Source organism: Athene noctua, chromosome 22, assembly GCF_965140245.1.
Source record: "Athene noctua chromosome 22, bAthNoc1.hap1.1, whole genome shotgun sequence".
Lineage (NCBI taxonomy): Eukaryota > Metazoa > Chordata > Aves > Strigiformes > Strigidae > Athene > Athene noctua.
This window is the reverse complement of record NC_134058.1, coordinates 2,588,962-2,614,344: the sequence shown is the minus strand read 5'-3', so window position 1 is coordinate 2,614,344 and position 25,383 is coordinate 2,588,962. Positions and strand designations below refer to the sequence as shown.

At 41.4% G+C, this 25,383-nt stretch overlaps 2 protein-coding genes across 11 annotated transcripts in view; one reads left to right on the top strand and one right to left on the bottom strand.

The window, feature by feature from the left end:
* Window positions 1-10,819, top strand: part of MMP23B (matrix metallopeptidase 23B) — a 23,891-nt gene extending 13,072 nt beyond the window's left edge. For 3 of the 4 annotated variants that reach the window (XM_074925152.1, XM_074925150.1, XM_074925151.1), the window contains exons 4-8: window positions 480-647; window positions 2,536-2,700; window positions 3,258-3,368; window positions 4,302-4,428; window positions 5,103-5,955. In XM_074925152.1, the coding sequence (XP_074781253.1) occupies window positions 480-647; window positions 2,536-2,700; window positions 3,258-3,368; window positions 4,302-4,428; window positions 5,103-5,277 (746 nt within the window). In that variant the 3' untranslated portion in view covers window positions 5,278-5,955. Of the gene's footprint in view, window positions 1-479; window positions 648-2,535; window positions 2,701-3,257; window positions 3,369-4,301; window positions 4,429-5,102; window positions 5,956-10,665 lie in introns of those variants that run through there. The other variant, XR_012635044.1, reaches the window with a different exon arrangement.
* On the bottom strand, window positions 7,667-25,383 carry LOC141969415 (cyclin-dependent kinase 11B). Of its 7 annotated transcripts, none has more exons than XM_074925147.1 (20): window positions 25,327-25,383; window positions 24,556-24,685; window positions 23,788-23,903; window positions 23,160-23,257; window positions 22,436-22,574; window positions 21,752-21,882; window positions 20,445-20,567; window positions 19,152-19,247; window positions 18,914-19,042; window positions 17,994-18,059; window positions 17,217-17,392; window positions 16,373-16,463; window positions 14,605-14,726; window positions 14,163-14,268; window positions 13,497-13,618; window positions 12,387-12,494; window positions 11,301-11,417; window positions 10,897-11,045; window positions 9,170-9,359; window positions 7,667-8,109 (listed from the first exon to the last, which is right to left on the bottom strand). In XM_074925147.1, exons 2-20 carry the CDS (start codon window positions 24,664-24,666, stop codon window positions 8,017-8,019), a joined length of 2,283 nt encoding a protein of 760 aa, XP_074781248.1. In that variant the 5' UTR covers window positions 24,667-24,685; window positions 25,327-25,383; the 3' UTR covers window positions 7,667-8,016. The 7 variants fall into 7 exon arrangements, with proteins under 7 accessions (XP_074781248.1, XP_074781249.1, XP_074781250.1 ...); XM_074925144.1 differs by having other exon boundaries at window positions 7,672-8,109; window positions 23,130-23,257; XM_074925145.1 differs by having other exon boundaries at window positions 7,673-8,109; window positions 20,442-20,567; window positions 23,133-23,257.

Sequence of the window (25,383 nt, the reverse complement as noted above, 5' to 3'; positions counted from 1 at the left end):
GTGTGAGCTGGGGGTGGCCCAGTGCCAGGGGATGCAGGGGACGTTGTGATGCTGTCACCAAGCTAGCAAAAAGACAGCAGCAGCTCTGACTCCAAGGCCATCTGTTTATTTACATTTCAAATGGAACAATTACAGCCTGGGGTTATCTCGCTGTTCAGCTTCTCTCCAAAAAAAAAGTAATTTCCACGTGATGTTGCAAACAGCACTCAGCATTCCCTTCTGAGAAATGGACTCATTTCTGTCCGTTGGAAACAGCTCTAAATCCAGGGTCATCACAGGGCTGAGTGTAGTTTGCATCACGTAGCCATCAGTCCTGACAACTGCTTTGCATTTATTTTTCCTTTTGTGGCTCTGTAGGTTGGAAAAACACATGGGGATAACATCAGAGATTTTTCTTTTTTTAGTAAACCCCAAGTTTAGAGATGTCCTGGGCAGGTTTACCCTGCTAGATACACTCAAGTCGTCTTCTCTTTTCACAGGCTTCTACTCTATCAATCACACAGACTGTCTGGAGTCACTCATTCACCACTGCTTTGATGGAACAACAGGGGAACTTGCCCACGCCTTCTTCCCACCCAATGGGGAAATCCATTTTGATGACCATGAATATTGGATATTGGGGAACACCCGGTTCAGCTGGAAAAAAGGTAACACTTGTCTCGGGTGCCTGTAGGATTTTAGATTTTAGTAGTTCTGCTGGGATTTATCTACTGTGGGAAAGACACACTAAAAATGGTTGAGGTTTTCTGTTGTTTTGGAAGTTGTTGGTCTTGCTGTCGTGTGACTGAGTTGCTCTAAGGAACCATCTGGTGCCGTTTCTGGATGGTTCAGTGGACTGACTTGATAGTGCAGCCACCTCCTCAATTACATCTGGCTTCTGCCCAGGCAGGTGGCTGAGCGGGGCCGTGATCTATTACCTGAACTTGCTGGCGTGGCTGTTTGTGGCTTTGTTTTCCTGGGCCTGTAGTCACTTTGGGGTTTGTGGGCACCTAAAAATGTCTCTGTTACTTATAGCTTGGTGGGTTTTTTTTCTTCTTGATTTAAGCAATATCAAAACTGACTTTAAATTAAAAGCAGATGGTCTCTGACTAACTAGCAAATTCAGTTCATATTATATGACCAACTCAGTACTTCTTTTGAAAGTAAGAAATTTTGCTTTTCACTAAATAGAAAGAGAGGAGAGGAGATTTTAGGCAACGTAGAGGGACTTCTCCTGTCCTTCCTGTTTTCCAGAGCACAGCAACAGATAAGATGTAGGGACAAAGACCTAGGAGAGATGATTTTTAAGGCAAGAATGTTAGTATGTATTAAGAAAAGAACCGGTCGGATTACATTTTTTTAAAATGCCCAGTTTTGAAAAGATGCCATTCTCCATCAAAATTAGTCTAAAGTCTGGGATAACAACAATCAGTGAGTTTGATGACAAACCTATGCCTTGAAGTTACAGAGTTATCAGGGAACAGTCTTTCCCCAGCCTGTGTTTTTCTGCAGGCAGCTGTTGAAACAAGCTTAGACACTTACAAAACTTGATTCTTCCTGAGGTTTTACTAAGATTATGGAATAATTGGAGTCCTGAGTGCCAGTTCTGCCACCATCTCAGGGCAGTGTAACTCCATTCTTTTCTATGGCAACGCTCCTGCATTGATCCATGTGCAGTTCAGTCCCCTGTGAGAGTAATAAAGCTCCTGCCTTCAGAAGGCCAGTGTGAGGTGATTACTACTCGTTCACGGTGATGGCTTCTCTTGCCAAAGCTGAATTAGCCTTCTTCATTGGTGTAAAGAACGATGGGAACAAAGTAGAATGAAATCATTGTTCTTCCGTCATATCAGAGAGATTGAGCAGTCTTGAAGAGCTCCAAAAAAATCCCCCCCCCTCAGGATTCCTATTTAATGACTGATAAATGAAGCACATGTGCAGATTACCCCTTTCAGGTGCTTTCTTTCCATAAGCAGTTGCATTTAACACAGGAATTGTGTGAGATTCTTGTGACCTGTGCAGGATATCAAGATGGGTGTGTCAGTAATAACACCTCAGGTGAGTCACCCTTCAGTTAGAACCCAGCTCGGCTGCAAACAGGCGTCAAGATGCTGCTGAGAAACTTGATTTGACCTATAGAGGCTGTGGGGGATGCAGAGGTCAACTGGAGGCTCTTTCAGCCTGGAATATTGCAGCTGGCATTCTCACTCCCAAACAGACACTTCCCAAACATCATCCCACAGCTCAGGGCTGTGGGAGCACAGCAGAGAGCTGACAAGAGTAAGGAAATACTGCACAGGGCACTTGGCTTCATTTCAAACATCGCCCTTATGGCGTGGCCTTCCCGTAGCCCAGCATCGCTTCATTGTTTGAAATTAGGAGCATGTTGAAGTAATTGGCTTGTGTTTGCACCCGAGCAGCTCCGGAGATGATGAAACTGGGGAGAGCTTTGGTAAGACCGTACTGTCCTAGTGTTAAAATATTTCCTCTGGCTTTACACCAGGATTAGCAAAGGTACTTTGCCACACAATCCCAGTGGTTTTTCTGTTTCTCTTCCAGGTGTCTGGCTCACAGACCTGGTGCATGTGGCAGCTCACGAGATAGGACATGCCTTGGGCCTCATGCACTCCCTGAACCCCAACGCCCTCATGCACATCAACGCCACTTTGACTGGGAAGAAAACCATCTCCCAGGATGAAGTCTGGGGAATTCACAGGCTCTACGGTAAGGAAGGCTCCTCGGGGGAGACGTGTGCTTATGGCCTGGCTCGTCACACCCCAGCCCAGGCTCCTTGGGCCCTTTGCAGTGTGGCTTATGTAAGAATAAAAGGCCAGTTTTAGTTGTGGAGAGCCCTGACTTGCATTTATACGTCTAGAAGCATCAGGTGCACAAAGGGAAAGGAGCAGCTCACATGCAAAGGAAGGGGGAAGGCCAACAGCTGTTAATTACTCTTTTGGCTGGACTCAGATATATTAATACACAATGACAAAACCCTCTGCAAACCAAACAGGCTCTGGCAAGATTCACTCAAGCTCTGACTCTTCAACTATTACCTAGTCTAGCATTTAGAAACTGCAGCTCTCTGGACTCACTGATGTTCCTGTGTGACAGTAGCTCAGTATCTAAGCCCCTGCTCATACAATACTGGCACCCTGCTCCAGTGCTTGTACTCCTGGTGTAGATTCTTTCCTGTTCCATGGACATGGCAATCTGATTTAGGTGAAACATCAATTTGTTTCTCAGAAGAGCCTACCCTGATGCCTTGTCTCCTTCTGTTTCAGGCTGTAAAGACAGATTATTTATGTGCCCATCGTGGGCACAAAAAGGTTTCTGTGAGAAACGCAGGAAGTTGATGAAAAAGCACTGCCCCTCGACCTGCGACTTCTGCTACGGTACCCGACTCTTCTCTGGGGTTCTTGGTGGGGTTTGCACAGAGGGAAGCAGTAAAAGTTAAGCAGCGTTTGCTGCAGGGACAGGCAGGATCTCAGTTCCCAGCTGGAGAGCAGAGGCTGGCAGTGACCAGCCCCATCCAGCGCTAAGGAGCAGCAGCACTGGCCTCTTTGTATCTGAGCCGAGATCAGGGCTTTGGCCTAGGAAGCAGCTTTTCTCTTTCAACATTCGTGGACTAGAACATGAAACTGTCCTGTTCTTCTCTAGTTTCACTGACCCAATGCTAGGGAGTTTCAGAAAACATGACTGCGTGTGCCATGGGCTGCTTCCCTTTTGGCCCCAGCTGGGGAAGGGAGAGGCAGAGAGAATAGATGCAGTAGAGTTCCTGATGCAGTGACATCTCAAACACAGCTGGACTAGAGCTGCTCTGCAGAAAAGGAGATGAAGTGTGTTAATCACCTTATCTAATCTCTCCGTTTTATGAATCCAGATAAGGGACTAATGCAGGGTCAGGTCATGCTGCTGCAGCTGTGGAATTACTCTTCAGCTAAGAATCCCCGGACCCTCAGAAGCTGTAGTGTGTAACAAGTACCTCTTCCCCAGGACAGAGGTATTTTTTAGAGGATATTAATGTAGAGATGCAATCAGCTAATGATGAAGCCCTGTGTTCTAGGGGACTGTTCATATACTGCATGTATACTCCTCTCTGTGTATGATTTTTACCTCACTTTACATGCCACAAAATTGTTATATTTGCATATGAACAATGTTACACATCTATCCAAGAATTGCTCAGTAGGAGGCATTTTAAAATTAATATTTTTAAGGTTTCTTAGGTGATAACATAATTCTGTGAAAGCATTTTAGAATGGCTAAAGCTTGATAAAGAGATAAGTTAACTTTTGCTATTTCTTTCTCTCATCTCTGGTGGATAGAATTCCCGTTTCCAACGGTGCCCCCTACTCTGCCCCCGCCAAGGACAAAAACCAAGACTGTTTCTGAAGGCAGGAATGTCACCTTCCGCTGTGGACAGAAGATAATTCACAAAAAAGGCAAAGTTTAGTAAGTGCTCTATCATTTATTCCAGTGCTTTTAAGAGAAGTTTGCAGTCTACCTACAAAAAGGGCAGAGGAGGGATGACAAAACAGTGTAAATAAGAATGCAGCTCATCTCCTGGAGGGTGTCACTGTCTCGTTTGGCACCCGGGGTAGGAAGAGGGGTGGCTGGCTAACTGCGAGGAGAGGGGGGAGGCCCAAATATTGTCCATCACAGTGCAGAGCTATCAGAAATGAGCAAGCTGAGTTGGAAAAGGATAAAAATCCAACTCACATTTCTTACCATCAAGTCAAATTCCCAGGCCCATCTTCTGCAAAAATCTAGTCTTAAATTTACCCTTTCAATTAATAGTTTGTTACCCTTACTAATGTACAAGGATGTTATTTCTGGATGCATCTAAAACTGAGAAGGATGCCCATGAGTTAAATTTAGACTGAGGTCCAAAATTCCCATCAGCTTTCAGCAAGATGATTCAGATTCCTAAATTACTCACAACAGGGCACTGTCCTAACTGCCACCATCTGCCCAAAATACACAGTAAAACTTAACAAAAGGAGGTTAAAGTCCCATCTGTGCTGTACCCTTACCCAGCAAGACTTACCAGGGGAAAGAATCACAAACACGTATTGCATGGTACTAGACCTTTTGTAGTTTAATTTCTATTATTTTTCTCACCACAGCTGGTATAAAGATAAGGAGCTTCTGGAATACTCCTATCCAGGTTACTTATCCTTAAATGAAGATCACATGAGCATCATTGCAAATGCAATTAATGAAGGAACTTACACTTGTATAGTAAAGAAAAAAGAAAGAATCTTGACTACTTACTCCTGGAGAATCAGACTGAAGCACTAGCAAGGGCCCTGGACTGAGCACTTCAATTACTGCTCCTTCTGTTTCAAGTTCAAAATGTTTCTTTGGCATTTTATATTTAATCTCCAGTAGTGCAACTGAACTTCTCCATCAGCTGCTTCCATACCTTGGGCAACAGAGACTCTGAGACTTGATTACTGGAATGTAAAACTTTCCCAAATTAGTTTTAATGATAAAGACTTTATCAAATATGTGCTGTACAGAGAATTAAAAAAAAAATTTTTTTGAAAAAAAGCGTCAGATTTTGCAGTTAAATGATGTGGAGGGCAGCAGACTGCTGGAGGACAAGACCATAACTCTTCATCAAACCCAGGGGTGAACTGATTGACGGCTCCGCTGTGTCAGGAGGGAGGCACAGGTATTGTGGAAGGAAAATGACCTGTTATGCTCTCAGTTTTGCTATCTTTTTTTTTTTTAGATCCTGGTGCATAGCACTAGAAGAACTTATTAAATAAAGTGTAAGACCTAATGTGACCTGTCAGAAGGAGGACGTAGGGTCCCAACACCCCCAAATTACTGCATTCCACATTTCAACATTCAGTTCAAACATCCAGAGAATGTCTTTTACCCACCAGAACCACTTTTATGTTGTTTATATTTGACTTGTGCAGTCTTACCCTCTGCAGCTCCCCAGACCCTGTGTCCTCTCCATGTCTGACGACTCAACCTCCCTCAGCAGAGGGGAGGTGGTTCCCCTCCCTGCCCAGCCCCAGCCCCCCAGAGGAAGAGGGGAGCAGGCCAGGTCCCCCCGAGGAGCAGGGGCAGACAGAGCCTGGCACACTCCAACATCCTCTTAACCTCCTGAAACAAGTTTCTTCCTAGTTAAAAGCACCAGCAAAACCGCCAGGGGGTCACGGGCAGCGCTCCGTGCTGGCACAGCAAGGTGCCATCAGTAAAATTCTCCTCTGCTCTAGGACAGTTTTACCATCGCCGTTAGCTGAGCATACAGCAGGGTATAAAACAAAACTGCATCTTTGCATGGACAGTTAAGCTCAGGATCATAAAAGGCAAGCACTCTGTGCAGAAAGAGACAATGGAGACAAAAGCTGAGATGCAGTAACCAAACAAAGTTGCACTACTCAGGGAGAGCTCGTATTTCCCTTCTACCAAAAAAAAAAAAAGGGAGTTAGTGACATGTCTCTCATAACCATATTAAATTTCCCTTGCAATCCAGCATTAGTTTCTCTTTGTTTCACTGACACTATCCCAGCTTAGATGAAGAAGTCTTTTTGGCCAGGAACATGGATCTTCCAGTGATGGCTGCAACGCTGCCAAGGAAGCCAGGAAGGAAATAATGTCACAGGGTGCAAGATGCACAGCCCAGCGTGAAACACAACACAGAGTCATGTTCTAATCCTTTAGAGCTTCACACAGGCCATGGCAAAATGGTTCTCCTTTCCTGTACTCTGTGGGATGTTGCAAAGAAAAAAAAAAAAAAAAAAATGGTTTTCAGCAGGTTGTTGATCTCCACCTGTGAGGAATCCTGCATCAGTTAAGACTAGTAATAGAACTGTTTCTCCTTCAGCAGAAGGCCTAAAGAGTAAATAGTTCTGCATTCCTCCACAGAAAAAAAAACCCCACACACCCTACTGGTTTCAAAATTTACCACAATTCCAGTTCCAAGGCTGTTTACCCAGAAAACTCTTTTAACGTGTCCTGAAAGGGATAGAAAGTTTATAATTTAAGTTAATCCTTTTACTGGCCTGGTGCCCAGTTCTGACTGCCTGAACACCCCAGAATTTTCCAAATCTTCCTGTTTCCAGAAAACAATGACAGTGTAACAGCTGAGACTCAAAGGCTGGGCTCTTCCAACATGGCTCCGCTGGTCTTTCACCTTGTGAGAAAGGACTGGAATATGGCATTAGACAATCAGGAAAGCTAAAGCTGCTCTTTTTTTATGAAAAAAGGGCATATTTAAAAGAACTTCATATAGAAAAGAAAGTTTCAAGTCTCCATATTAAATCTTTTTGATTTATAAAACAATACTTTTGCACCAGTGCCATTGTAAATACATGTATACAACACAGCAGTGGTCGGCTCAGTAGTGCACCCCAAAAAATATTGAATATTGAGCCCAACCCAGCCTAGCTCATTCCAAGGCACACAACAGGAAAGAAACCTCAGAACTGTTGGGTTTTTGCCCTAACTATATTCAGACACATACAATTTACTTTTTTTTAAAAAAGTGTTGCTTGCCCAGGCTGACAATATGCTGGAATAATGTCAGCACAGACATGGGGGCAGCAGGGGGGGGGGAAGTTTCCACTCTAGAAGACTTAATGCCACCAACATCCAAGTTTGCTGCATGTGAAGAAACAAAATCCTTCACACTGTTAAACAATTAAAAATGTATTTTAATTCTACAAATTTACAAGGAAAAAAAACAAAACCAAAACAAACCCAGTGGAAAAAAAACAAAACACTAAAAATAAAGGAGAAACTGTTCCAGGATTGTACTTCAAGTTTTCCTTTGTCAAATTTTGTAACGATCCTTGGCGTTTCAGGTTAATTCCAGTCCTCTAATGGAATGCAGCAGTAGTTATACTCCACACCCAGCAGGGGCCTTTGAATCTGTGATGCCATCTGACTTTTTCCCTGTGAAAAACATCTAGTCTCCCTGATGTGAAGAACAGAACTGGGGCACTCAGAAATCCACTCACATGAACAGTTTTGTGGTTTGGTTGTTTGTTTTTTTTTTTCCTCCCCTCTTTCACATCGAGTTTAAAACTTGAGGCTGAAACCAGGTCCTGCAGCGGATGCTCCTTGATTTGTGGTGGTCAGATGAAAACCCGTGTCTTTCAGATCATCATCACCCTGTAAAAACCAATCACAATTCATTTATCAGTGTCAGTGCAGGTGTATTTACTTCTCCAACACAAAAATCTAAACAACAAAAAAATAAAATTTCTAGGAGATGGGCAAGAAAATGTTTGATTTAGTGGCATCATACCTAAAGACAATGCAGAGTGTTATTCCTGATGTTTAAACATTGCTACTTCAGCTTTTCTCTTTTCTATGGGCATCTCAAGTGTATTCCTCTGATGCTATACCTACTTTTGACTGCACACGTGAAAGATGGAAAAAAAAAATAATCTGTGAACACACAGTGTAAGTGCAGTTCAACTTAACTCAGCATCTGATGAAAGACTCTGCATACCCTCCATGTCACTTTTTAGACCCTGAAAAATCAAGGTTAAATAAACTTTTAAGGCTACTTCATCTGTTAAACTGGGCACGCTAACTGTAGAGTGCCCCTTCATCCATGCTGAGACACGGATGTTATAAAGAGTCTATGTAATGTAATAAACAGTGACGGATGTAATAAAAATAAAAAGTTGACATAATTAAGGCACTGCAGTGCCCTACTTCCAAGGGCATCTTCCTCAGCCAGCTTTTCTCAAAATGGGCAGCACAGTCCCCAGACAGAAAGAACGTCAGCCTCGCCTTTTCTTAATTCTTCTCCAAATATTGGAGAAAGGAGACTGTTTCTATCCACAAGATACACATAACTCACCAGGCTTTGGATTTTTTTTTTTTCAAAAAGAAATTCTCAGCTTTGAAAGCTTAGTTGGAAGTGTTAAACAATGTACACTTTCAAAAGAAAAAAAACTTTCTGCCCTGTGATAAAACCGGGCATATTTTTTTTTTCCTCGGATTATGTACAGAAATAATGATTCTGTGCATACAACAGTAATGGGACCTGCCCTTTGAAAAGGAACAGAAGCAAAGCAGGACTTCTGTAGTGGCTTTTTCACCCAAGCAGAGGTGAGTGCCAGGAGCCCAAGAAGATTAACAAAATGCAGCCCCCGTGAACTTTTCCAGCGTGAGGATTTGGACCTGTGTGAGGCCATCAGCCTGCTCCTGCTGCACTTACCAACTGACTGTACCCGAGGCCTCCCTCCGGTGGTCGGGGGCTGGTGCCACGTTTCACTCTCTGTTGTTCACTTTTTGCTGGCCAGGTGGGAAACATGGAGGGGTCAATAGGAAGGGGAGTCTCTCGGAAATACTCGTGCTTCAAACCATCTTCGGCAGTAATTCTTCTGGCTGGGTAGTACGTCAAAAAGCTGAGAAGAATTCAGGAAGATGACAAGATAGGGAAAAAGAGAGAGAGGGGCAGAAAAAAAAAGAAAAATTTTAGTCCCCAAAATTTTAAGTTCTTCAGAAACACGATGTAGAATTTTCTGATTTTCAACACAGAATTCTATTAACGGATTTGATTGCTGGCGCGATCTAACATAGCTGGCTGATTTTAAAAGCATACTTTCCTCCACAAACCTGTAATTAATTGATCAGCAGCTGGAACTACCTATCAAAAGTAGATTTGTAGGGATCTGTTTACAGAGGTATAAATCATTAGACACCTCAGAACCTATGGGTGCTCAGCTACAGCTCAAAAAGAATCCAGGATGGTTCAACTAAAATGTTTTACCTATGCTGCTTTGGTTTTTTGGAGAAGACAACTGAGATTATATTGATACACCACAAAATACTGTCATATAGTGTAACTGAACTCTACAGCCTGTGGTTATTTTGCACCTTTAGCAATATAGAAACATGCTTCACTGTGCCGTTCACCCTACCAGTGTCTGGCCCTACGTAAACACTTCTGTATCCAAGATTTGCACGTGTGATGAGTTCCACTGACTTATGTGCACTTACTCGTGTGCTTCTGAGAGTTCCAGCCCCACAGGAATACTTTAACATTGTCCTTCCTACCCGTGAATATAACAAAGACATAGTCCTGTCATAACCAAAGCAATCACGAGGTAGATGACACTGATGTGATATCTATCTTCATTGAGACAAGTTGCCTTGCACCTTCTGAAAGGTTATCTAACTTCCAATAAATTATTCACAACTCATTCTAAGACCTGGAGCAGCATAATTCTTAAAAACTGGAAAGACTGAAAAGCCCACTTTTAAAAATAGAAGAGTCATTTTTAAACTTTTTTTCTTTTTAATAGAAACAAATTTTAAGTAAAATCTGAAATTCAATCATTTCCACTACTTCATGTAATGAAATTTAAAGGGTATATTAAGGAAGGGAGAGGGACCAAAAACCTCTCAAGCCACTGTCAACTTTCTAAAGAAAAATGAACCTGAATGCAATCAGAACGCACCAGTAGTTAATTAAAAGAACTGCCAGATCAGATGCGACAGAACTCCTGAACCTCAAAATTCTAGTTTTTGATTGCTATTTTCCTAATTCTTTAATATGATCTCTAGAATATACTGCCTTTTGCCCTTCTTTCAATTGTAATTTAATTAACAGAATCCATGAGCAGAGTGTGTGATAACTGACTCACCACATAATTAAACATGACATCCATGAGATAAAACTACTACTAAAACATTTTTCTGTTCTTCTAGGCTATAGGTGTGCAAGAATAATCTTGGACTGAGGTTTACCAGCAGAGGTTAAGAGCATGGTACATGCTCACGTTGAGAGACAGTGGGAAATAGCGTTGCAAGGAATCTCAGACAAACTGCAAATGCGTCAGCATGTTCTGGCAAGGTTAAATGCACGGCAGCACCGTGCTCCCCCACTGCCCCAGCACGTGAACACCTCCTGCCAAGGACACCCCGGAACCCGGCACTTACTTGTTCATCAGATCAAAGCCCTGGTCAGAGAGCAGCGCTCCAAATCTCTTGCGTAGGTTGTTGTAGGGATATTCTGTGAATGTCATCTTCTTTACTGCTGGCAGCTCGTTGTAACCAGGCCAGATCTTTTCACTGGGAGTACCCAGATCCTGTAAATTAAAGCATCTCCTTAATAAAGTCATTCTAAAGTGCAACCCTTCTACTTATTCAGATGTAGCTAGAGGAGTTGGTGAGTATCCCCACAGACAAAACACAGATCTTGGTCTTTGCCTACTGTAAATATTGTAAAACAAGAATCAGAGCAATGAGCCTTTCATTAAGGTCGAATCTCTGTCAAAGAGAAACAAGTGCTTTTCATTTCTTACTACTCTTAAGGTACTTGTCCCTAAACCCAGTCGACTTACCTTAAAAACTTTGTTAATCTGGTCGATTTCTGACTTCCCTGGGAACAGCGGTTTCTGCGTTAACAGCTCTCCAAATATGCACCCTACTGACCACATGTCTATCGCCGTCGAATATTCCTGAAAAGAAGGAACATATTATACCTTGTAAAATCAGTGAGTTGGTTTTTTTGGGGGTGGGGTGGGTAGTTGTTTTAGTTTAGGGTTTTATTTGGGGTTGTTTGGTGTGTTGGATTTTTTTTTTTGAGGATTCTACCACTCTGAACAGAACAGATGCAATCATACGAACCCAAGGCACAGGTCTCGTCTGTATTTATTTAGAAGTTTACTTTAACTTATGAAATACCCATATACACAAATAGTCCGGGATGAAACGGGCAAGTCTCCACAATGCTGCTTTTCTTTTCGCTCACACGGACCATCACAACGCACAAAGCATTTGAACTCATCCTCTCTTTCCCACTGATCCTTGGCCCTTATTTTGCCACAACAGCAGTCTCAGGTTATGGGCCCCAAACCTGCCTCTTCTCTTAAATGGAGCCATTTCTCCTATTATGAAAACAGCTTTGAAAGGTAGCACAGGGCTTCTTTTACATTTGCACCCATTTTTTTTTTTTGTGGTAGTGCAGCATTTTTTTCTTGTCACTGAAGCCCTACAGAACCCTACTGATTTCATCCAGATTTCAGTTGTGAAACAGGTCATCAGTGGGGAACGCTGCCAGAATGCTGCCAGCACCTTGTTCTGCTCTCAGGTGTCACAAATTTTAGACAAAGGTTAAAAAAAAAAACAATTCAGCTGCTAAGATGACAGTGACAGTTTGCACCAATCCCTGAGAAGTTCAGCAGCACTACCACATCAGCATTCGAAGGGTGAAAAACCCCAACCTGTCCCCCACCCACCTTCTGTCTGTGGAAGATGGAACCTTTTTAGCTGTGTTATTAGGAAACAATAATACCAAAGATTCAGAATTTCCTCCTCTAAATCAATATAAAGAATCAAGCACGCTCATACTTTGTTTGGAAATTCTAAAAGAAAGTTAGTCTGAAGAGTCATTCCTCTAGCAGCTGGAGGAACAAAGAGAAACGTACCTTAGCTCCAAGCAACAGCTCTGGAGCCCTGTACCAAAGCGTCACAACCACCGGTGTGTAAGGCTTCAGCGGAGACCCATATTCTCGGGCTAGTCCAAAATCTCCAACCTAAATGAAAACTGGTAATCAGCAATATTTCCAACACTGACCAGACTGTTCACTGTGTATGTGTTGGCCACGTTGGCTATTGCATGGCTCCCAGCCTTCAAAAACAGCCCCAGAATACACCGTTTCTCATGGGCCTTGACTTTTTCCTCTGAAGGAAAAAAATGTGTTTCCCTTCCTGAGGCCAAGAGTTCCTGTTGTTGATCACCTTGACAGAAGAGCTTATGTGGCAGGGGGAAAACAAAACCAAACATCAGAAGCTGACTGCAACTTTACGAGCAAGAACAAAAAAATTTCAAAGTCCAGTTTCCCTGAGAAAGGGAAAGGCTTAACAACACTAACAGCTGTAACACGTAAATAATGGCAATTATACAATTGGCATCTAAAATTTAGAAGTAAAAATTTAAAATGTTCTTATCTGACCTTATTATTTATTATTTAAATGTTCTCATCTGATTTTAGTACTGCTTTTCTCTTGGTTTTTGTTAAGTCAGTGAAAGGTTAGATAAGTTTTTAAAGTGTGCAACTTCAAAAGATTTCTTTGTTAAAGAGAATCTCCATCCCCGCCAGTACAGTTCAGCACTACTGGAGACATTTATATTCTTTATTAAGCCTCACAATCTCTCAAGTTGAAAAAGCAACCCCAGTTCTAACACTAGGATGCTGACAGAGAAAAAGTAAAAGCCATTGTCACACATACGGCACGCTGCATCGTCAGGGAGAGACCACCAGTCAGACTTCCAACCAAAATCTTCAATATAAAGAATTTGGTGTTCACTAGAACATGCTTATTTGTCACCTCCTAGCATCAATCCTACCCCTGCGGCAAGGCAGTCTCTTTACTACTAAAGTTACTCTTTTGTAACTATGTTTTACAAGCCACACCTCGTACCTCTTACAGATTAATGCAAAACATTCTATCCAGCTCTTCACGTAGCCAAAATGCAGAGTAATTCTGCAAAACGAGCCTTTTCATAAGTGTGGTATATTTTATGTAATTCTTACTTTTAAAATGCCTGAATGACTGAGCAACAGGTTGGAAGTTTTCAAGTCTCGGTGAAGTATCCAGTTGTCGTGAAGATGCTTGACTCCTCGCAGTAACTGAATCATCAAGGTTTTCACTTCACCTGAAATAAGAAGCCAGATGTATTTAAGAGTAAATCTCTATTTTATTTTTTTTTTGTCTGGAGAAGAGGGAAGGAGGCAGGGCAAAAAAGCAATTTCAAGTTAAAAGCACAGTATAGACTGCACCATAAAAAGATGCCAATAAAGAAAAAATTAATTTGGATAGCTGGAGTGCATGCAAATAATGCTCAGAAATCAATGCCTCAAAACCATTGGAAGTGGCCAAAATCAAACCCCAGTGTTTGTTTTCTGGTTTAGCACAGGGGAAACTCCCTGATTTCACATCTGAACCTCCACTCACCTCAGCCAAATATCACTATGAATATCAGCACTCCCAGCCTATGATCCTATCTTAACTATAAATCGACAAAATCAGACCAAAGAGAACAAGCAATGAAGTCCCTGCTCCAAAGAACACTCCTAGGACATTCCAAGGCAATACCCATCACCGTACAAAGCCAGTTCTCTGATGTCAGCACAGCCCAAAGACACTGAGGTTTGTCTTGGCCAGTTTTGAGAATTTCAGGAGACTACAGCAAACAGTACCTGGCAGAAACGGTTGCTTCATTGTTTCCATCAGACTCTTGAGATCGTGTTCTACGTAGTTCATTACAATATAGATTTTATCCATATTACTGCCAACAACGATCTCCTAAAACACAGAAACAAATTAACAAAACGAGCACACGGTATTTAAAAAGCACGCAGAAATTAATTTAGAAATTTACTGGCAAGAGGATAAATGGAATCTGCCATTGGTAAAATCCACGGAAAATGCATCTTTCTATGAAAAACCCCCCAGCTCATTTTTGGAGAAAATCAGATTATGCAGAGACAAGTAATGTCTATATAGTTTATGGGTTGTATACAACTGTTTACAGAAACAATCTCTGCTACAAATGCTAACGTTTTTATAAGGCATTTTAAAAGCCAAGAGGGAATATTTCAAGAACAAAAATACTTTTGAAATAGAAGATTGTGGCCTTACTCTGACAGTGACAATATTTGGATGTTGTGCTTTCAGAATAGTATTTATTTCTCTCAGAGAAGTAATGGGAAAGCCTTCCTTTTCCTTTTCCATTTTCAGCCGCTTCAGAGCCACAATTTCATCTGCAGAGAAACCAGAATTATTAATGTGGATTTCCCATCAGACAGCTAATAAAATACACATTAAGAGGTCCCCAAGTGTTCTGGCACTAATTTATTTTGTTTGAATGAAACCGTTACTCGAGACATGATGTTGGACCAAGAAGCAGAGTCAATCTCACATTAGGAAAGTAAAAAAAACCAAAAAAACCCACCACCAAAAGATTCCCAAGTTTAAAGAAGAAATCCAAAACAACAGTCCAAAAGCTGCATCATGGATTTTAGTGTATTCCAGTATAACCCACTGGGAAAGAAAATAAGGAAAAAGTGTATTTAACTCTAAACTCCTCACCGTAAGTTAGGAAGATAAGATAGCAGACAGAAATGCAGTTTCCCCTTTGTTTAAAGACCCAACTTGAAACCAAGGTGCTACTCAAAACATTACTGCAGTGTATTATTTAAATACATCTGGGTTTAGCATGATATTGTGGAAAATAAGTTACGTCAGTCTCAGAGCAGACCTCAAGACAGAAAAGGGAGAGAAAAGCGAGCTCATGGTAGTTGTCCAGAAAATATGTGCAGTCAGAGAAACCACAATGCCAGCTGTATGCTTCTACTCCCCAAATGATCATATTGTTCCAAAATAAACAGAGGAACCGAGGCATCCTGAATTCAAACCTGTCACCAACATCACAGCTTGTTAGTTGGAACCTGAGAATAACCCTAATTTCTGTCCAGGTCTGCTTTGTAACATAGTTCTTTTCACAAGCTCTCTTCACCATCTGCCAACTTTATTTAAAACTGCAGCTATTTAATTTACTGTGCTACGATTCCCCTTGTAAATGACCGCCTTGATAGAAAGTACCATGTCACCAGTGATGGCACACCACAGGCAAACCCAGGCCAGAAGAGCAGATCGCATCCTGCTGTGCATTATCTTTTTCCAGGAAAAGAAGTGCTGCACTAATACCACTTATTTTTGTCCAACTATCAAAGCAAATATTTCTTTCACTTGAGGAATCACCGTGGAAGAGGAACATATGAATGACTGGATGGTTGGCTCTTGCACCTTTCATAGGAAATGCAGTAACTTCTTCAAGATACTTGCCATTACAAACCAGATAAGCAGAGACTGACTTTTAAAAATATAAATCCACTTATACACACAAGAAGTGGGTTTTTGAGAGGGAGCTTTAAAGACGAAAGGAGTGAAATTTCTTTCTACAACAAAATCCTGCAGTACACACTGACTGCACACCCACCGCTGCTTTTATGAATTCCCTGCTGGGTCGCTGCACTCACAGTGACACCTGGTGGAATGCTGAGAATAAAATTTGAAAACTTCCAACCTGGTAACAATCTACAGCAGCTCTCAAGCCAGAAGTAACTGCCTTTCGAGCCAGAACCTGAAATTGTGTTAATTGTTCTGCACCATTGTGGCCAACAGAGATTACTTCTGAACTGAAAGAGCTGCAAGTGAAGCCCTTATGTCAGAGTCCACACCCTTTTAAAAAGCATAATTATTCTTGAGAAAGTATTTTAGACAGATTTTGTTCATCAATCAAAAATGCAGGACCGTAATTTCCATACAACTGCAGCCCTAAATACCATGAAGGTAATAAGTGGTTTATTTATATATTAGTATTATTTATATTATTAATTATACTAACCAGTCTTCTTGTCTTTTGCTCTGTACACTACACCGTATGTTCCTTCTTCAATCCTGTTCAAACACTGAAATTCCTCCACGCTACGACATCCCTGAAAAAAACCAGATGGACAACATTTACTCCTCCAGCTTCTGAGGAAGGGTTTTGTTTGGGTTTTTTAAGATGACATACAGCAAACTTCAGCAACTTCACAGGAATAGTTAAAATTTATCAAGAGAATTCAACAGCACGGCTACACCTTGTGCGAAATCAATCTTTGGGGTTTATTTTTACTCAGCTCTCTAAAGGAATCCTGGACAGAGTACGTGTTTTAGTAGATTAACTAAATTTCATTAAGTCTTCACTCATTACTTTTGCTCAGAATACTGAAGTTTCTGCCACAACGGCAAAGGCAGCAACTCAACACCTCAGACTGACAGCTTTCACATAGTTCAGTTAATATAAATATGCTTTCACATCATATTTCTACACTTTGCTGTCAGCTACAGAAAGAATAACCACCCATCAGTTTCTATTCATGTTACTGGAACCCTTCTCTCACAAGTATCTGTTTTCAGATAGTCATACCAAGAGATCAGAGTATCAAATGTATTATTACATTCTTATCTATCATCTAAAAGAGCAATCTCATTTTTGCTCCATCCACGTATTTTCCTGGTCAAAATAAAAAAAAAGACAGCAATATTTCACACAGAAACGTGTATTTTGTGATGTTGAGTCAGCAAGGCATACTCTGCCCATAAAACGATCCAATGTACAAATATATCTTTATAATGTGAACAAAGCAGCCAGAGAAATCCATTTGCCCATGATGTTCTCCAGCGTCTGTTCAGCGATTCTCTACCTGGAGCGCAGGGAGATACTTTGGAAGCTCCTGTTTCAGTTCAATGGGGGAGGAAGCTGGCGAGTCAGGGATATAGTCTCCTTCTGTCATGGCGTTGGAATGAGGGGTGCCCTCCCCTACTTCCTCCTCTTCCACTTCGCTTCCCGCTGAATCCCGGTCAAACCTCGACTCTGTAACTTTAAAAGTCAGAATCAGTGATGGAAAGAGGGAGCCGTCTGGAACAATTAAGTTCAGCTTTAGAGAAATAAGGGTAGTGAAACACCGATCGCTGCACACGGGATACACGTGCAACTTCAGTTACTGTAGCAATAAAGATCAGTGAGAAGCCCGATGTCTCCTCTCTGCAGAGCTGATGCTTTCAAGAACTCGTTTACTGTCACGTACGATTTCCAGCATTAAATACAGCATGTCAGAGAAATAAATCTCTACGCTAACAGAATGAAAGAGAAAATTGACCCAGTAGATCTCATTCTGACCGCAAAGCTTTTTTGATGAGAGGACAGAACAAGAGACCCAAAATGAAAAGGAAAGCAGCATTAGCTCGTTAGACCAGGACCTGATTTCCTCTAAACACAGACCTTGGAACAGATTTCAAGGAATTTCTGATTCTGATATGAGAATGGCCCCAAAATGCCAAATATACAATGCTTCAGAATGATGGCAAAACTGCAGCAAGAAATACATTTAAAATATTCTTAAATATTTATAGAAATAGATTTATTCGGCTGCAAAAATTCAGCCAAACACTTCTTTAAATATTCATTATTTGCATTGTACCAACTGGGATGTGGTTTCCATTCTCCCGTTCCTCCTCTTCACTCATTTCCTCTTCGCTCACCTCTTCTGCAAAACAGAATCAAGTTCAACTGAATAAACTCAACACTTCTGTAGTTCCCTGTAAGGTAGATGCTAGTGAAATGCTTTTCTAACTCTCCAGGCCTTCTTGACTATTAGTGACCTTGTTAGTGCCTCGTGAGTGAGGTCACTATCCAGTTAGTGACCTCTTCTGTTTCACTTGGAAAGCAAATGCTTCCCCTCACTCAATAAAACCTGCACCTTTCAGCTTCCAAGGGGGAATACAATTCTTACCAATTATCTGGGAATTCAGAGATGAGGGCAGGTGAACAAATTAAGTCAAGAAACTTATGAATATTTGCTTATTAACTGTAATTGATTTTAAAGAAAAATACCCAACCATCAGAGCATGCTTTTGTGCCTTTTCTTTACTACTTCATTACAAGAGTGGCTTAGACTTTTTTTACTAAACCTTTTTTTATTATGTTCATTCACTTGTACTGGCATGAAAAAAGACAGACATGAAATTTGCAACTGAAAGTAATTCAAAATGACAGACATATTTGTATTTCACCACCCCCCAAATAAGTGCAGAATTTTTCTCTACGGAATATGTTATGTTACAAAAGTACTTAAACTGTTAGCCTTACACCATCTGGGAAGATGAAAAAGGCTTTTCAGTTTTCTAATCTGACTTCTTAGATGAATAATTGGTATTACCTCTATATAAAAGGATAGAATATGACTTGTACTTGTTTTTTTTCTTTTTAGTTATCTTGACCTGTGAGGTCTCAGCCTATCCTAGACTAAGAGAAAAGGAAAATGTTCAAATGAAACAATACACAATGAGAAACAAAGAAAATCATAACACACTGTTTTAGGATCTGCTTTATGTTACTCACCAGCTGACTGCTCAGACACCTCCTCAGAATTGCTTCCTGTCTCCTCTTCCTCCTCCTCTTCCTCTCCCTCTTCCTCAGAACCTTCACTGCTAGACTCTTCCTCCTCTTCTTCTGAGCCTGATCCAGATTCTGTTCAGGAATAATCAGACACATAACTAAGCAGGCACACGCTCCAACAAGCGTCTCCTCAACAGACAACCATACAATTAATTACATTTAATAAACTGCATTTAATTACCTGATGAAGACTCTGCTGAGCTGGTTTTTCTCTCACTGTCACTGATGTCTTGCAAGTCTGAAAGAGGGTCCCTCTCTTCTGGTTTCTCTTCTTTTACTGATGAGACCATGAAAATTAAAAACAGGATGTTGACTGAGTATCAATTTACTTACAAGACTCTGAATACCCAAATAACCACTTTACTTTCTCTGGCCATTAAACTGGTGCTGAACATTCTGTAGTGGACATACAGAGCACTAAAAAAAAAAAATAAAAATTACACATTCTGCTCAAAAGACAAACAGCTTTTCTGAATTGCAGTGGTGCAGGATCAACAGCCAAAACCATGGAATGCTGCCCTTTTGTTTTAGAAACATGATATATGCCTAAGCACCTCTGAGATTAATTAAAAAAAAAAAGTAAAAAGAAAAAAAAAAGTAACATGGCAACAAGTATCACCACAACACAGTCTCACTAACGTGTGTACATACAGCGTTCCCCACCAGTGCTCACTGCAGTCCCTCTGGACCACTGTGAAATAGCACCTGTGAGTAAGTGTTGATCAATCAGGCAGCAGCTCCAGAGGATCTCCTGCCTGCCTCCACCCGGACCTTCAGCCCATTACACTCTGCAATCACCCGACTTGAAATAGTTACACTTATTTTTACAGCTACACACGTTAACAAGGCAGACACGGAGCTTTTCTTTTGTAACCAAAGACACTTTTATGTCAATTGTGCAAGTTCTCTACTCACTCTTGGGACCTTCTAGGCACGGAAGGACCACTTTCTGCCTTAGCAAACAAAATCCACCATCTAACCAAAATACTGCTGTTACCATTTATCTTCTTCTACGAGATGACAATATCAGTGATGCTTAAACTATATTGATCCCTGTAAGGTAATTTTTTAAGGTAGCTTAGCTCCTAACAGCAAATCCAACTGGAGATAGCGTAAACAATCCCTTTTTAATGTGCAAGGGACTTAAACTACAAAATTTTTAAAATTCAGTCAGCTGCTCCGTTCATCACTGAATGAAGTAACTTACTTTGCAAACTACTACTCCTACTACTAAAAAGGAAAGATTCAATCCATTTGTCACTTGCACAATTACCTGCAAAACCAGCATTGCTTTTAGAAAACAGTACACATGTACATAGTCAAGAATATTCCAGAGTTATGCCACCATGGCTGAAGTGGACAATACTTTTGACAGAGTACCAGGGATTTATATTGACTGCTAAATATTAAACACTACCCAAGAACAGCTCCTCCTAGCCCCCAGGCAAAGACATTATAAAGTGGCAAACGCTACCTGGTTTCCTGCTATCTCCTTGCTCAACCTTGTCTCTCTGCTGTCGTAATGGGCTGCGACTCCAGGGTCTCATTTTTACTTTGTCTCCATATTCTTCCCTCACTGTTCTATGGTGTGCAGAAACTAGTGAAAACAAAAGCGGAAGAAATTGTTACATCTCCCTGCCCTAATTAGGATACTTCTATCTGCCACAACCACCTGTTTTGTGTACTTTTTGTTTGTTCTTACAAACTAAAGGGTAACAGGGAGGAGCAGAAGTGGAACCTAACTGTGTATCTAGGAGAATAAAGGACGATTTACCTTATTCACAGTAAAATACGGGTTTGTACTACTTCGAGAAAGGTGCTGCCATACTTGGGAATCAGAAACAAGGTACCCTGTACACTACACAGTAACACCCTGAAACTAAGGCGTTAATGCCAGAGAGAAGTGGACAGACCAGGAAGATACATAAAAGAATAAAACCAGCTAAGGTTTAGAAGGAGCTGACAGAACATTTAGAGCAATAAAAACAGCTAAAATGAAAGCCTAGCTAGATTGAGCAATACCAGCTTAAATACCAAGCACAAAAAGGAGCTGTTCGGTATGAGCCAAACTGGAGAGAAGAGCAATATATTTATATATATTTGGCTGCTTCTGCTACTCTTGAACAAGCTCTGTCACAGGAACGGGCTCTAATTTTTACCTCTGAAAGCTAAGACAGGGATCCTTTAACCAGAAGTGACCTGAACTGAGATTGCAGGTACCTGATACGCTACGCAGGGTGAGGGTTTGTGTGTAGAAGCTAACCAAAATGGCTCGGTTATCACATTTTTTTCCACTTGAAACCACTACAGCCTTTTTCACAGTTGGAGTACTTACATGATCTCTCTTCTCCCTTTGCAATTTATTTCCCCAAATACTTAAAAACACTTAATTCTGAGACTTCAATCTCTACTGAACTGGGTTAGACTCAGCCAAAGAGTTCAGAAGCGACTGGGATCGTGACGGATACACACACACACGCACGCAGACAACATCAATTACATAAACCTTGTTTCTATAGGAAACCAGACTAATGGAGAGAGGCAAAGAAAGACTCACTGCCTAATCAATATGCCGTGATATTTAAGGCATATGACATTGTTTTCTTTCCCCATGTAGAATTTAAGATTATTTTTCCCCTCCCGCACAGAAGGCCCCCCCCTCACTTTAATTTTTTTGAAATCCTGCCATTAACCTAAGTAAGAACATGCTTTCTATACCTCTATTCCACCATTGTGCCAGCAGACAGTAAGCCTAAACAACATTTATACAGAGATAGCTACCTTCTCTTCTGGCTTCCCGTTCCTTACGTCTTTCTTCAGCTCGCCTTTCTCGTTCTTTTTGCTCCCTTTGTTCTTTTTGCTGCTCTCGGATTTTTCTCTCTCGTTCTCGCTCCAGTTGCTCCAAACGATCTCTAGAAAATAATTATTTTTTGTTACATTACAGCTCAATAAAGGAAAATTGTTTTGCCGTAACAAACTACAGGGCTATTTCAGTTTCACTGCAACAAGGCCACCAATTGAGCATCAGTCAAAAACAGAAGGAGCTTTTCAGCTGATCCTTTACAAACAGCATTTCAGAGGCAAAGACCATGAGCTCTAAAACACACGAGCTTCTGCACCCTTACCAGGATTTAAACAGAAATGAAGTTCAGTTAATAAATCCCCTGATACTAAGCCAATCTGGTTTGCAGGGTTTTTTTCCATTACAGTAAAACACTGGCAATGAATTCACCTAGAAATATCTGTTGTAATGAAGCCACTTACAAAGATAATTAGAGTCAAGAACGTATTTTCATTAGACAACACATTCACAGGAACTTGGCACTGGCATCAGACCTTACAAGTTTTTGCTCTGAACTTGTTTGTCATTTCAGAGCAATGAAAGGTTAGAGATCGATTTAGAGGAGGAAGCTGTTCATCTCTCTGCTGGTTTGTCACAGGGGAGGGAGGGAGGGATGGATGTACCTCTCCCTCCTGGAATGCTCCCTTGCCATTTCTCTCCGTTTCTGTCTTTCCCATTCACGACGGGCTTTATCCTGCTCTTCTCTATGTCTCTTCCTACGCTCATGTTCCCGTTCTTTCTCTTTCACTCTGGCATGTTTCCCTAAACAAACAAAAATTAATTTTGGAGTGTTACTATTCAAAATATTTAGCACTCCTATTTAAAAAAAAAACCCAAAAAACAGAAAGGATGAAACTTAAGGTAATCTATTTTCATATTCTCTGTCATTTTCTTAATGGAAAAATCCTGATCTCAAAAATTAAAAGATTACAAGATCTTGCACAAACGCATTAAAAACAGAAAAAGGCTGTTAGTAATGGGAATACAACACGAATGTTTCCAGAAAGGGTATTTTTTTCCTTTACAGTCAGGTACTCACTCAGTGAAGCCAGAATCTTAACAGACTTCAATGGTAAAAGCAGACTCCATGTCACTGTCCCAAAGCGATTACTGGCCTCTCAAACACACATAAACCCCTGTCATTCCCATAAGGCCATTAAACATAATCAAACAAATAATACAAGTTTAAATTCCTTTCCCTTATCCACCTGACATGTTTCCTTTAGTTTGTAGTTACCGTTATTTACTCCCTACATAGTGCCTGTTCAGCTTCACCTTGGGAAGCTACCACAAACATTATCCAAATGTAGCAACAACAACCTTCTGCTGAATGGCTACGATGTCTACGCTTCTCTTTCCTCTTCTCATCTTTTCTATGATGGGTTTTTTCTTTCCGTGACATTTGCTGCGGTGGTTTTATAGCCAAGGAATCATCTTCTTCTCCTCTAAAATACAAGACAAATTAATAAACTCAGGAAGGTTACACGTACCGTCAAACAGACCGCGTGTTATTTCCTCTCCATTTTGAAAAGAATGTATTTTTTTTCCTATTTTATCAATATTAAAATTCATTTCCATAACACCTCAGAACCAAGGCATTAACGGTACATTACAGAAAACCAGTCACACAGATGAGAGGTAAAGCAATAATTCTATGTGCACTTTTAATAAACAAGCAAACTAAAGATGATTTAAGCACTGAAGAGAACTCAGCAGGCCTGCAGGAACTGCATCTTGAGTAAAATATTTTACTACTAGCTAGGGGTCAAAATGGGAGCATGGTCAAGCCTTAATCAGTACTTTAAAAAGATACCCTGGCATGTTCTACAAACAGGAGATGGCCCATCTGCACGCTAAAGAAGTTAAACTTTTCCCCTTCAGGTATTTTTAAACCCTCTTCTCAGTACTTTTAAAGGTTAATTTCAGTAACTCTTCCTAAAGCAACAAGGTTATTCTCTTATTCTCTTCCTCTTACCTGTCTTCCATAGAGTCTTCCCTCCTGTAAGGTGAATTTCTGATTGTTATTTCCATGCGATGATCTCTCAACTCCCCCTCTTCAAGAGAATCCCGCTTTGAATCCCTATCATCTGACTGTGATAGAAACACAAGAAAGGGCAAAACCAAAAAATGCAATTAATATTTATGTCACAAAATGAATAAATTTAAATAGTACTGAACTCTTCCATTCCTGGCTCAAAAGCCCTCTTCAACAGGTCACACCAGTGCACTAATTTATGAACCAGAGTTTTCATAGCTGTAAGCAGCCAAAAGCAGTTTGATTGCAATTATAGCTGAACTTGTGTAAATTCAACGTAGAGAAAATTAAGAAATGATTAAGAGGGATTCTATTAACTATTGCAGGTTTTTTTAAAAAAAAACCTTTATTTTTTACAAAGTTACACAACCCCAAATAGAAATTTATTCAAGAACAATTATTTAAACCCATTCTTCTATAAAATCTTTTAATTACTTGAACCGCAGCTTCCAGTTAATCACACCAATTTCTTTACCTTTTCTAACCAATAACTATGAAACAAAGCACAGAAAACAAAGTAAATCCAATAAGACCTTAGCAAAGCATCGTAGTTTTGTCAAGCTTTAGAATCAGAGATCACACACAAAACATGCATAAGAGCACAGAGGAATAAGAGGAACTTCACTGAGAGGGTAAGAAGCTCTCTCATCAGAAAATCAAGCTCCTCAGGCTTTATTAGAAACGCTTGTATACAAAAGGGCAGCTTACATTTTTCATACGTTTTATCTCTGCCTTCTCCTCTTGCTCCTTCCTTCGTTTTTTTTCCTGAAGAATTTCATCTAAAGTTTTCACTTTCCAAGAATCCTTTTCATCACCCATTTGAGTTTAAAAAAAACCTCTGAAAGAGAACACGACGTTAATGAAACCTACACAAGCTACAACAGTCCAACACAGCCATATCTATTTTACCTTGACTTTTTATATGTAGACAAACGCTTAATATACCATCTCCAAGTAAAGCCAAGCGAGACTTGACTTAGGCTGAAGCAGAAAAGTCCACTTTAAGCCCAGAAGCACACACAGCCTTTGCTGCCAACTTAGAGACCTACCCGAGTAAAATGAAAACACCGTCTACAAACAGAGTCTGGCGTTCCACCCCCGAGGAAGGTGCAGGGGCGGCTGTCCGCACCAGCCCCTCACCTACAACGTCGGTACCGGAGGGGCGCCGAGAGCCGCTCTTCTCGGCAGGCACCGTCACGGCCTGAACCCGCCCGGCCTCGCCCCCGAGCACACCCCGGGGCCGGAGCCCGCCCGGCGCTGGCGGCCGCGGGGGTAAGGCAGCCCCGCCGCCGAGGCCCGTTTTCCCCTCAGGGAGCGGTTTCACCCGCGGCCCCTCCCCCGCTCCCGTTCGGCCGCGGCCGGGACGACACCGCCGCTGCGCAGGGACCGGCCGCGCCGCCGCCGCCGCCGGGGGGAGGTGGGTGCGTGTGAGAGCGCGAAGGCCCCGCGCCGGCCCCGCCGAGCGCCGGGCCCACTCACCGCCGCCACTACCGGAGACTGGGACGAGCAGCGCGGGGCACAGACGTCACTTCCGGC

Excerpts from the sequence above, each read along its gene's own strand:
- LOC141969415 (XM_074925144.1), bottom strand. The coding sequence starts at position 24,666 with ATGGGTGATGAAAAGGATTCTTGGAAAGTGAAAACTTTAGATGAAATT. Across the intron at positions 23,904-24,555 it reads AGATAAAACGTATGAAAAAT|TCAGATGATAGGGATTCAAA; the intron begins GTAAGCTGCCCT and ends TTTCTATCACAG. Across the intron at positions 9,360-10,896 it reads GGCTTTGATCTGATGAACAA|CTTTTTGACGTACTACCCAG; the intron begins GTAAGTGCCGGG and ends AATTCTTCTCAG.